Source organism: Gigantopelta aegis, chromosome 9, assembly GCF_016097555.1.
Source record: "Gigantopelta aegis isolate Gae_Host chromosome 9, Gae_host_genome, whole genome shotgun sequence".
NCBI lineage: Eukaryota > Metazoa > Mollusca > Gastropoda > Neomphalida > Peltospiridae > Gigantopelta > Gigantopelta aegis.
The window spans coordinates 40,564,929-40,577,637 of record NC_054707.1 but is presented as its reverse complement, the minus strand read 5'-3'; the positions used below and the strand labels follow the sequence as shown (position 1 = coordinate 40,577,637).

The 12,709-nt window shown below is 38.9% G+C and overlaps 1 protein-coding gene across 1 annotated transcript in view; it reads right to left on the bottom strand.

Annotated features, from left to right (window-relative positions):
• LOC121381579 (cell surface hyaluronidase-like) overlaps positions 1-5,868 on the bottom strand; it is a 37,773-nt gene extending 31,905 nt beyond the window's left edge. Inside the window, exons 1-4 of the mRNA XM_041510913.1 lie at positions 5,517-5,868; positions 3,575-3,741; positions 1,495-1,639; positions 868-1,050 (exon numbers count right to left, since the gene is read on the bottom strand). Coding sequence (XP_041366847.1) covers positions 868-1,050; positions 1,495-1,639; positions 3,575-3,741; positions 5,517-5,868 — 847 coding nt within the window. The remainder of the gene's footprint in view (positions 1-867; positions 1,051-1,494; positions 1,640-3,574; positions 3,742-5,516) is intronic.
• Positions 5,869-12,709: the final 6,841 nt, after the last annotated feature.

The window sequence follows — 12,709 nt, the reverse complement described above, 5'->3', positions numbered from 1 at the left end:
ATACCGCGGTCTTTGACATACCAGTTGCGGGGCAGTAGTTGAGATGGGGAAAATAAAGTTGTTAAAGTTTGTTTTACGACACCAATGGAGCACATTGACTAATTAATCATCAGAGGAAACCCGGTGCATTTTTTGCAATGTATCAAGATATCTTTTATATGCATTTCCCCATAGACAGGAAAGCACACATCACGGCCTTCGTCCAGCTGTAGTGCATTGGTTGGAACGAGGAAAAAACCCAATCAGCTGAATGGATCCACCGAGGTGGTTCGATCCTGCGATGCCACCACCTGAAGTGAGCACCTAACCGACTGAGTTAAATCCCACCCCGGGGACAATAGTTTATTGAGGGGGGGGGGGGGGGTCAATCGAACGGCTCATTGCTCTACAGATTTGCATTCCGCCTCTATTTTACTAAAGAACTACCACACACGAAAGCTATACAGATCACGGCCATTGATACATGTCGGTAAGGACCAGTTTAAAAGGGGAGGATAATCAGCTACAATAATTTATGCATGCCATAATCACTAAATATTCAAATACAGGAGCAGATTTAGGTGGGGGGGGGGGGGGGGGATATCGGTTCCTTTTTATGGTAAATTGTACCTACGCTCACATTTAGTACCAATATTTCAGTCCACAAAGGCCTTGCCCCTCTTTATTTCAAAATATTCTATCTTATGCTTGTTAAGGCAAATTTTCTAATAAACATTTTGTAAATGGTCCTAATTTTATTACAGAATGGGCACCTATTTTCACTACAGAATGGGTCATTTAAAAAAATAATAAAAAAATGTGTCTTATTACAAACTGTCTTATTGCAAAATGGGTCTTATTACAAAATGGGCCCTAGCAGACACCCACCTGTTAACATTATGAAGGCGTAAGCGTCCATCCCGTTTACGTCTCTGAGTACACTGGTTCCCGTAGTCATACCGCCAACCGTTTCAATGCTTGTGTAGACCTTCTCCCAGTCTCTTTTAGGAAACACGTTGTTACCCAGTCTACCGTTCACAAACACAGACAGCACCTTGTTACCCGGGACACCTGTAAATACAAACACTTTAACCTTACTAATATCAGTTTTAGTCCCACCGTTTCAACTAGGACGATCACTTTTGGTAGATATTTTAAACATCTGGAGCCTAATTCACTAAACTCTTGCAACTATTCGATCTCGCAGTGCAATGCTAAAAGACTTACAAAGAGGATGCTTTGTTTTCTAGCAGAGCCTAAGAGACCTTTGTGAATTAGGCGGCTAATTTCGCGGACATTCCGTTTTGTTGAAATTTTTTAAAAGTCTGGTTTATACAAAGATATATTTTAAACCGAGATACGAGTTTGATTACGATTATAGTAGATTAAAAAATATATAGTACGTGATTTTTCCGAACATCAGACTAAAATCAGAATAAATTAATATTGTGTGTCAAAACATTGCCTTACTCGCCAGCATTGGTACAAATTTGTGTTCATATTTTGTAGCCTTACCTTTGATAAATTTGTCGAATTTATTAATAGCGTCAATGGAGTTCTTGTGACCAGTCAAGAACGTCTGGAAATCGTACACATCACCCTCCGGATTAAACACAATGGCGTGAATACCGTGGACACTTTCAGCCGAAAATGCAGACTCCTGAAGGAGAACATGATGGCAACAAAATACAGTAATATAAAAAAAAGGAAAATAAATTTGTCCAGATAAATAAAATAAGTAAACACAATAAAGAGCTCATTTGTAGCGTTTCAAATTATATCAACGAAAGTTTAGCAAATATCTTTTATGACGTCTAAATTTGCCATGGTTGAATAAACTTTAAAAAACACCCCAGGTCCTCCTGTCGTGTTAAGGCAAAGGTTAATGAGTTTATGTTGTTTGTAAATGGTAAACATTTCAGATGTGAATACTAATTAATAAAAATAGGTTAATTTATAAATGTTATGTAATTTCTTTTAACATTAGCCAAACGTTCGTTGTTGAGTATATATGTTTTTTTTGCCCTGTGGTTTATTTCCCATTCCAATAAATTTTAACAGCTATTATTATCAAGTCGTGGTATGTCTACCTTAAAAAACGTGAATATAAGACTCCTTTTACCTATGTGCTTATCGCATAGTATGACTTAATTTTATTCTAGATCAAGAACAAAGAAAGAAATGTTTTATTTAACGACGCACTCAACACATTTTATTTACGGTTATATGGCGTCAGACATATGGTTAAGGACCACACAGATTTTGAGAGGAAACCCGCTGTTGCCACTTCATGGGCTATTCTTTCCGATTAGCAGCAAGGGATCTTTTATTTGCGCTTCCCACAGGCAGGATAGCACAAACCATGGCCTTTGTTGAACCAGTTATGGATCACTGGTCGGTGCAAGTGGTTTACACCTACCCATTGAGCCTTGCGGAGCACTCATTCAGGGTTTGGAGTCGGTATCTGGATTAAAAAACCCATGTGTCGACTGGGATCCGAACCCAGTACCTATCAGCCTGTAGACCGATGGCCTAACCACGACGCCACCGAACAAGAAAGGAAAGAAAAACAATGTTTTGTTTATCGATGCACCGAACACATTTGTCTTTAAGATTACATAGTGTTGAGCATAATATTATGGTGGAGTACCACCCAAATAATGAGAGAAAAGCCGTGTTCAAAAGCAAACTAAAGTAATGGAATACCAAAAAGACCATTTATAACGGTCCAGGCTGGATTATTGGCCTAATTAAAAATGACAATATATTTGACGGTTCTTTTCATTTCAACTTATTTTCGTGCTTATATCCAGTTAAGGTTCTAGCACGCAGTCCTGGGCACACACCTTAGCTGGCTGAACAGTCTGTCAAGGACAGTGGGTTAGTTGTTAGTTAGGTTAGTGGTTAGCGAGAGAGAAGAGGGTGTTGTGATCTTAAACCTACCCATTAAGTCGTTAAAACTCGAACCTAATACCTACCGCCTTATGTCCGATGGCTTAACCACGACACCACCGAGGCTGGTTGACCGTTCTTCAGAATTTTAATATATTTAAAATTTTGCTTTGACGTAGTATTTTTTCAGAATGACTACACGTACAAAATATATTTTGTTTAACGACACCACTAGAGCACATGATTTATTAATCATCGCCTTTTAGATGTCAAACATTTGTGTTTTTTTTTTTTTACTAGTAGTCTTAGAGGAAACCTGCTAGCAAGAGATCTTTTATATACACCATCCCACAGACAGGGTAGTACATACCACGGCCTTTGATATACCAGTCGTGGTGCACTGGTTGGTACGATAGATAGCCCAATAGACCCACCGACGAGGATCGATCTCAAAACCGACCGCTCATCAGGCGAGCGCTTTACTACTGGGTTTCACTCAACCTGACACTGTCATAACTACAACGAAACCTCTTAAAACTCGATACTCTGTAAACCGGAATTCTCTCAAAACCGGATATTTTTCATGGTCCCTTTATAAATATCTGTGCAGAAGAGAGCCTCTCTAAACCGGATACCTCTTAAAACCGGACATTTTACTTGGTCCCAAGGCTGTCCGGTTTAGAGGAGTTTCACATCATCTCACCTGGTGATTGTACAAGATTCCACACGTCTCTCTGGCAGCTGGTACGGTTTGGATTAGTTTGGTCCATGACAGTTTGTTTCCACCATGAAGTTCAACTGTTCCGTTTTCCGTCACCCCAATAAACTTTCGACCAAAGCCTGGGACCTCTAGTGTACTGTTACTTAAACCTAAAAGAAAAATTAAAAACAAATTAAAAGTTTTGTTTTGTGTAAACGACACCACTAGAGCACAATGATTTATTAAACATTAGTAGCAAGGGGTCTTTTATATGCACCATCCCATAGACAGGATAGCACATACCACGACCTTTCATATACCAGTCGTTGTGCACTGGCTAGCCCAATGGGCCCATCTACAGGATCGATCCCAGACGGACAGCGCATCAAGCGAGCGCTAAAACAAACATTAATGCATCGAAAAGGATAATAAAAGCTGCAATGAGCAGGTTTTGTTTAAATATAAAAGTTTCAAATAAACAGGAATGATCGAATCAGTACCTTCAAAATATTTGGTACTACAGTATTCATTCTTTCTCGCAAATGAACACAATCTTGATGTGAAATTATATAATAAAAACTGTTTTACATTCATCATATTAATATTATATACTGACGTGCAAAAACAATTATCTATGATCTAATACAACAAATAACAGCTCCGAAGATAATAAGCAAACATTATTTTTGATAAAGAAAATTATTTAGAATTGTGTTATTATATTTTGACATAAGTGCCTCCATTATGCTTGCCATTTTAAATACAAAAGCTATCAAAACAATAACCTGCCTCGGTGGCGCAGTGGTTAAGCCATCAGACTACAGACTGGTAGGCACAGTGTTCGCAACCCAGAGCGAGTTCTTAACGGCTCAATGGGTAGGTGTAAGGCCACCTCTCTCTCCCTCTCCCTCTCCCTCTCCCTCTCCCTCTCCCTCCCTCCCTCTCCCTCTCCCTCTCCCTCTCCCTCTCTCCTCTCTCCCTCTCCCCTCCCTCCCTCTCCCTCTCCCTCCCTCTTGCTCCCTCTCCTCTCTCTCCCTCTCCTCTCCTCTCCCTCTCTCTCTCTCTCTCCTCTCCTCTCCCTCTCTCTCTCTCCCTCTCTCTCTCTCTCTCTCTCTCTCTCTCTCTCTCTCTCTCTCTCTCTCTCTCTCCCTCTCTCTCCCTCTCTCTCCCTCTCTCCCTCTCTCTCTCTCTCTCCTCTCTCTCTCTCCCTCTCCCTCTCCCTCCTCCCTCTCCCTCTCCCTCTCCCTCTCCCTCTCCTCTCCCTCCCTCTCCCTCTCCCCTCTCCCCCTCTCTCTCTCTCTCTCTCTCTCTCTCTCTCCCTCTCTCCCTCTCTCTCTCCCTCCCTCTCTCTCACTCACTAACCAACTAACAACTGTCCTGGACAAGCAGCTGAGGTGTGTACCCAGGACAGCGTGCTTGAGCCGTAATTGGATATAAGCACGAAAATAAGTTTAAATGGAAATCAAAACTACATATTATTATCTTTTAAAAGTTATATATGCAACTAGCAATACAAAGAAACAAGTAATTATATACAATTATGCTCATTAGATTATTATTTGTTTTTAAACAAACGATAACACTAAAATACTTCAGTTTGATGGACAAACATAATGATAAATATGTTAAGTAAATAAAGTATATAAGTGGGCCTACATGCTCATCGTTATTTCAAATGTTAATATGAAAACCAAACTTAATTAGTTATAAATATGATAAATATATGTTCCGTTATTTCATATATAAATATAAAAACCAAACTTAATTAGTTATAAATATGATAAATATATGTTCCGTTATTTCATATATAAATATAAAAACCAAACTTAATTAGTTATAAATATGATAAATATATGTTCCGTTATTTCATATATAAATATAAAAACCAAACTTGTATAATGATAAATATGATAAGTAGGCCTACGTGTTCATTATAAAAACTTACCAGTTAACGTGATGCGGGCTTTCTTTGTGAACCTGCAAGTTTCGCTTCCAATTTCAAACCTGCCGCGTATGAGTAGGTAGCTCACTTTCAACGTCAGGTCCGCTACATCGCCCCAGATAAGTGCTGCCCCTTTTTCGATTGTGATGGAACCTAGAGGGGGTGGCGAAACATTTAGCCGAACTTTCAAACCCGTTTTAATGGTAACCGACTCCCCTTCCACTGGAAGCGCCCCACCCCATAACACCGCCGCGTTATCCCAGTCCACAAGACCCTGTTCGTTATAGGGGCAGACAGCTTCGGTTCCGGACACAATAAGCAAAAAAACCCAAAATAAAACTTCTAATTTCTTCATGACTGTAAAGTTCTGAATGTCAGATATGGTGTTGTGGAGAGTTTATATATACACGCACCTGTCAATGACGTCAAACGCCCTATGACACGGTTTTTATGTTCACCGCCAGTGGCTATCTCCGTGAAGCGAAATCCTATTTGCACGCATGAGATGCACGTCACTCAATATAGTGAGAGTACGCTTCACGCAAACTGCGTATTCTACGCGGGTCATGTTTCTCCTGTCTATTTCATGGCTTTGTTTTTCTTTAGTTCTTTTATTTGACATTCCTTTTTTTATTATTTATTATTTTGTTTGTAACTTCTAATCAAGTTTGACACTGATTGATCAAAGTGTTTGTGCGAGACCATGTGGAAATAATATGATATTTATATCCGGTATGAACACACACCCCCCCCCCCCCCCTCCCCAACCCAAAACCTTTTATTTATACTTCCAGGTATAACATGGTTGATTAAAGTCATTATCATTCCTTTTATAGCCGTAACATTTCTTTTGGACATAGTAGGACATGAAGCTGTAGGGGTAGGGTTGCGTTATGGCATCCTTCTCAGCCTTTTGGGTAAAATCACAATGTAACTGTATTATGGCATCTGAAGATTAAGCTTTTATAAGAACTGATCTAAAAATTAAATTCAGTTGCTAGTTTTATTTCTTTCCAGGCACGTGTGCAGGGGAGGGGGAGGAGGTTTGGGTGGTCAAATTCCCCTCCCACTGCTCAAGAACATTTAACCAATTTTTAATACATTAATTTTCTCCTACAGCTCTTTATAATTATATAACTTTTATTCTTAATGTAAATAATATATACTCTTCAAAAAAAGTAGGGGAACTCTAATAAGAATTTACAATTGCCAAAATTGTAAAGTATATTAACTGTGGGGAATAGCTATATGATAATAGTGAATTAATTGGGCAAACGTTACAACCGGTAGTTCAGTAGTACAGTAGGTTTTATGACCACCAACGATCTTGAAGGACAATTGGGGTCAGAAGTGAAATTTGAAAGTTGACGTTTTTTATCAGTAAATCGCAAATTCAAACAATAAAAATGACTAAATACAAAACAATAACAACTGTATGATCAACAGAATGAAAAAGATTGACATAAATAATGTTCCACAGTGGTTAATCGACCTTCCTGGAAATTGTCAAAATCGAGAATGACGCCCCACGCACGTGTACGAGGCAACTGCGTGATACACGTGAAAACTATGGAATGTGTTTCGGTGTGTTGATAAACAGACCTGAACGTTCTTTACTAGGATGTCTGTGGTCAAAGCGTATGTTCGGTGTAATAGTTGATATTAACATTAATATTTCAGGTTCCCCTACTTTTTTGAAGAGTATATTTCCATATACTAGTACCTACCTTTTCTGACACCCAATAACCGGTGTGTAATTTTGTGCTGGGGTGACCATAAACATTCGTTCATTCATTCGTTCATTCATTCATTCATTCATTCATTCATTCATTCATTCATTCATTCATTCATTCATTCATTCATTCATTCATGCATTCGTTCATTCAGTCCCCCCCCCCCCCCCCCCATTGACTTCGCTCGCCAGTCTAGACCAGCCCCTACTAAATTTCCTACACACGCGCCTGGCTTTTCCTTAACAGAATGTATTTTGTGTGATCACGGAAAAACAGATCGGATCGTGGATTTCCGTGACTGGAATGGATTATCCGTATCTGCGGAGTAAAAAAACAAAAACAGGATGTAACAAAGCTTATGAACAATGACATTTACGTGACTACCTTGTGCAGAGATACAATTTTGAAAATGTTAATGGTTTGTCGTTCAGTCGTGGTATGTGCTGTCGTTGCTGTAGAAAAGTGGATATTAAAGATCCCTTACTGCTAATGGGGAAAAAAAAAAAAAACGAATTTCCTCTAAGACTTTTTGTTTTTTGTTGTTGTTGTTTAAGTAGAGCACATTGATTTATTAATCATCGGCTATTGGATGTCAAATATTTGGTAATAGTCTTAGAGAGGAAACCCGGTACATTTTTCCATTAGTAGCAAGGGATCTTTTATTTGCACCATCCCACAGACAGAATAGCACATACCACGGCCTTTGTAATACCAGTCATGGTGCACTGGCTGGAACGAGAAATAGCCCAAAATGGACCGACCGCACATCAGTCGAGCGCCTAAAACTATATTTTAGAATTACTATTTAATGTTTGACATCCAATAGTACATGTAAGTAAGCAATCAATGTGTTATAATGGTGTCGTTGAGCATAACGAACTTTAACTTTTGTCGTTCAAAATTTGTTTATTTTTTTATATACTGTTTACGGTCATTCGTAAGCTTCAATAACAACAACAATAACAGCAGCAACAACAACAAGTGTTGTGGCGAGTGTCTGGATTCAGTGTTATTTCTGGGTGTCTTGTATGTCTTTTCTTTTTAAAATATCCATGCTTTTATTAGTGTTTATGAGGGAATGGAATGGAGAACAAGAGCACTGTTGTTTTTGTTTAAAAAATATATTGATAAATTATAATACGCAATTTTACTAATTGGCCGATGCTATTCTGTCAGTTTACTTGCATTTTTTAATATTTTTTTTACTACAGATATTTTTGCAGGTGTACTATTGCTGCTGGATGTCACGAAGGCCAAACTGTTAGAAGAATCGTGACTCGTTAATTTGGCCACGCATCAGTGACTCGATATGATAAACAGTGATAGCAATCTCGTATTGACCACGCAGTGATCTGAACTCCATCTGAGGTTACTGAATCGACAAAACTGGGAATTAAACTATTTAAATATGGGAGAGTGGACATAAACTATTTAGTACGAAAAGGGCATCGTATTTTACTTGCCTAAGGTGTGGTGTATCATTGTTTAGAACGCTCGTTTCAGGGCCATTGGTTCATTGATCCCCCCCCCCCCCCCACCGCCCAAACCATCGACACACTGGTTTTACCAGTTGAACCAATGCTCCACGATATGTATATCAAAAACCGTGAGGTGAAATGTGCTTCTACTGTAATGAAAAAAAAAAAAGAAGTTTTTGTTTAACGACACCACTAGAACACATCGATTCATTCCTCATCGGCTATTGGATGTCAAACATATTCTTAAACAGAGGATCACACAGATATATAGAGAGGAAACCCGCTGTCGCCATTTCATGGACTACTCTTTTCGATTAGCAGCAAAAGATATTTTATATGCACCATCCCACAGACAGGATTATATATACCACGGTTGTGGAGCACTGGCTGGAACGAGAAATAGCCCAATGGGGCCACCTACGGGGATCGATCCTAAACCGATCGCGCATCAAACGAGCGCTTTACCACTGGGCTACGTCCCGCCCCCGTTTATCTATTTGGAATAAAACAATTTATTTGGCCTCATATTGCGCATATTAGCGCAAATTTATCAAAAAGCTCTTTTTAAAAATTAGAACAGAAAAGAACAACTACTGCTACCAACAGTTATACTGGTCGTACATTTACGCCTGTTTGGCATCAATTTCACCCAGAAAATTACATCATTATTGAAGCTGGAGTATTTTAAAGACAAAATAAAATGAGCTATATGTTCTTCTAACTATATTTGTTGAACTATATAGTAACACAAATTGTGGTTTAGTCGTGGATTTACGATTACGTGCAAAACTAGGCTTACGATGTTTAGTGAAATTGGGCCCAAACTAGCAACTGGACAGTAGTAGAAATCGTGAGATCAGCGAGATGGCCAACTCCGTCGTGAAAGTTGGTAGTCTAATACTAACATTACACCCAGTGAATGCATTCTGTCTGAGTGTGAGCCATAAAACGGATGCCTATCGGGAGTAGTTGGGTAGGGGGTAGCCTAGAATAAAGCAAAGCTCAAACTTCGATTAAAGACATATTGTATTGCATATAATGTATATATACAAAGTGATTGGACATACGTTATACAACTTACAGGCCCTCTACTAATTACAAACATTAAATTGTATAACAATCGCGACTGCAATTTTTGGCATGAAATCGACGCGTACCCCCCTTTGAAGTTTCAATGGTTAGGGTTAGGGTTAGGGTTAGGGTTAGGGTTAGGGTTAGGGTTAGTCTTTAGAGCCTTTGATATAGAGGGGTACGGGTCGAACTCTTTCCAACATTTTATCTTCTCAGACAGCCCAACTAGTAAGTAATAACAATAGTAAACTTAACAACAAATAAATGATTGTGCACCACAAAATCGTTGTGTCTGTTTAATGTGTTTGTGAACATTCTCAAATATTTGTTCATTGGTACCACCATTAAACGTGTCTCGACCGTTTAATATCAACTGAAGATTAATTGGTTCAAAACTGCTGATTATAAAATTGACATTCAATTTTGTTTTAAAGAGTGCTTTCAGATCATTGGAGAGATCATCTGCAAACTCTTTAATCTGAAACACACACACACATATTATATATGCTAACTGTTACTACAATTAGTATTCTTGGCAGTAAGTATATGATGTAGTTATGTATATATGAGATGCCAACTACATATTATAGTACCTTAATGTGAAACTTGTAACCCTAGCCCTTTTACCTTGCAGTAGGTTCTTTGTTCCGGATATAAAATATGTAGAAGATACAGTGGGTGTGTTAATTATGAACAGCAGTATATTTGCTTTAATGGTGTCATAGACTTTATAGTTATCTGGGTGTCATTAACACAGTTTTGTACTCGGTTGACTTTTACCTGGCTGATGTAGTGTTTTCCTGCTGATCCCAGATTGACGACCACATAATCCCCAACATCTACTTTGGTACTGGGAGATGCTTCACCATTAACTGACTCTGCACTGGGAGGTGGGTTAGGAGCTGCTTCATCAGGATCACTTGTCTCTGCGATGGGAGGTGGATTAGGTGCTGTGGCTTCACTACCTGACTCATCACGGTTACATGCCAATACTTCTGGCTGGACATCAGCTTGCATCAAAACGTCTGCCTCAGGGATGGGATGCATTGGTGAAGCTTGCTAAGCAGGAGGAGCTCTTAGCGATGGCATCTTCACACTGTGAGCACCTAAACAGTTACAGTGTACTGGTGTAGAGCAGAAGCAGGATAAGTCACGCACAGAGCAAGGGATCTTTTATATGCACTTTCCCACAGACAGGATAGCACATACCACGGCCTTTGGTATACCAGTCGTGGTGCACTAGTTGGAACGGAAAAAAGCCCAATCAGAGAATTGGTTCCCCCGAGGCGATTCGATCCTTCGTCGACCGAAGGACCTCGAGCGAGCGCTCTACCGACTGAGCTAGATCCCGCCCCACTGAATGTTGGCGAGCGATCATAATCTATTTTATAGTAATGTATAAATAACACCAAGAGTTGCGTGCACGTTATTATTTTATCTATAGACACCATAAACAAACTGATATAGATCTAATATATATAGTTGATAGCGGTTATTGGTTGTATCAATTTATTTTCTAGCAAGCACCACATTTTGTCATTAACGTGACATTCAGTCACCTACGTGACAGCTGAATGTCAGGTAGTTGACCGTCATGTAGTTGACAAATTGTATTTACCACAGCTGTACTGGTGTGGTAAAGCAGGTACTGTCGCTAATTATATGGCGAAGTAAACCTTACATTATCACGCATCTATCGATGTATTAGCTTCACTTCAGTCACCCAAACTTTCTGAGTAATAGCTGTCACATAGATGACAATTAATTAAAACACGTATTGAAATCTATATAGTTATTAATGATCTCTAGATTACCTATATAATGGGCAGATTTCAAAAACCATCCATGCTGTAGTACACTCAAATGGCAAAACACGCATGCGCCTGCAACTGAATATTGCATCTTGTTAGGCTTTATATTGGGTACATTATTTAAACATTTATATTTTAAGTAATAATACTACTTAAATGTGTGCTAATTAATATAAAAGCAAATACAGATTTGCTGGATTGGCGCAATTTATTTTACTTAGAAGTGCGTCATCCCAGTGTTGGGACATTGAAATCTGCGAAACACTACATCATATTCAGTACCGATGTGCATTAAATTCTCATAGTTATTATATATATATTGGATATACATCGAAAGTAGAGATGGTACAATTGCACAAATTATAAAAACTTATTAAATTTAACCACATAGTATACCAAAATAAAGACACTTTATCCTGGGACAGGATTTGGCCTAAAATTATGGAAATACTCATGCACTTTCCCACAGACAGGAAAGCACATACCACGGCCTTGTAATGAGAAGAAAAAAACCCCCAATCAGGTGAATGGATCAACCGAGGTGGTTCGATCCTGCGACACAAGCACCTCAAGCGAGCACTCAACCGACTGAGCTAAATCCCGCCCTATCAGAGAGAGAGACCCCGTAAGACAGGTGACCGCCAAGTACGAGTCGCGTTGTAATATGTTAGATATAGTCAGATATCAGGTGATCATCTGCAAAGACAGGTGTCTGCGTAATAGACGTGGCCGTTTGAACAGATTTCACTCTACTTAACACAATTTCATTATCATGAAATAATAATAATAATAAAAAGATTAAATCATTAGAGTGTGTACAAAACAAGATGCCCGAAGTCCATTTCAATGTTATTAGTATCAGCCCTTACCGGTCTTTTGTGTGTTATATTAAAATCAAGGCAGGTGTTTCGACAAATATTTGTCATTATGATGATTAATATTGCAGACAAAAGGTAGCCTCATCCTGCTTGCATTATCCAGATGATTAAACCCACGCCGTGTCAGACTGAACTGTGAAAGTTACGTAACTTTCCAAATAATATATATAAAAACGAACAGCTCTCAACTGAACATCATACACAGTTTTGCACCGCACATCCAAT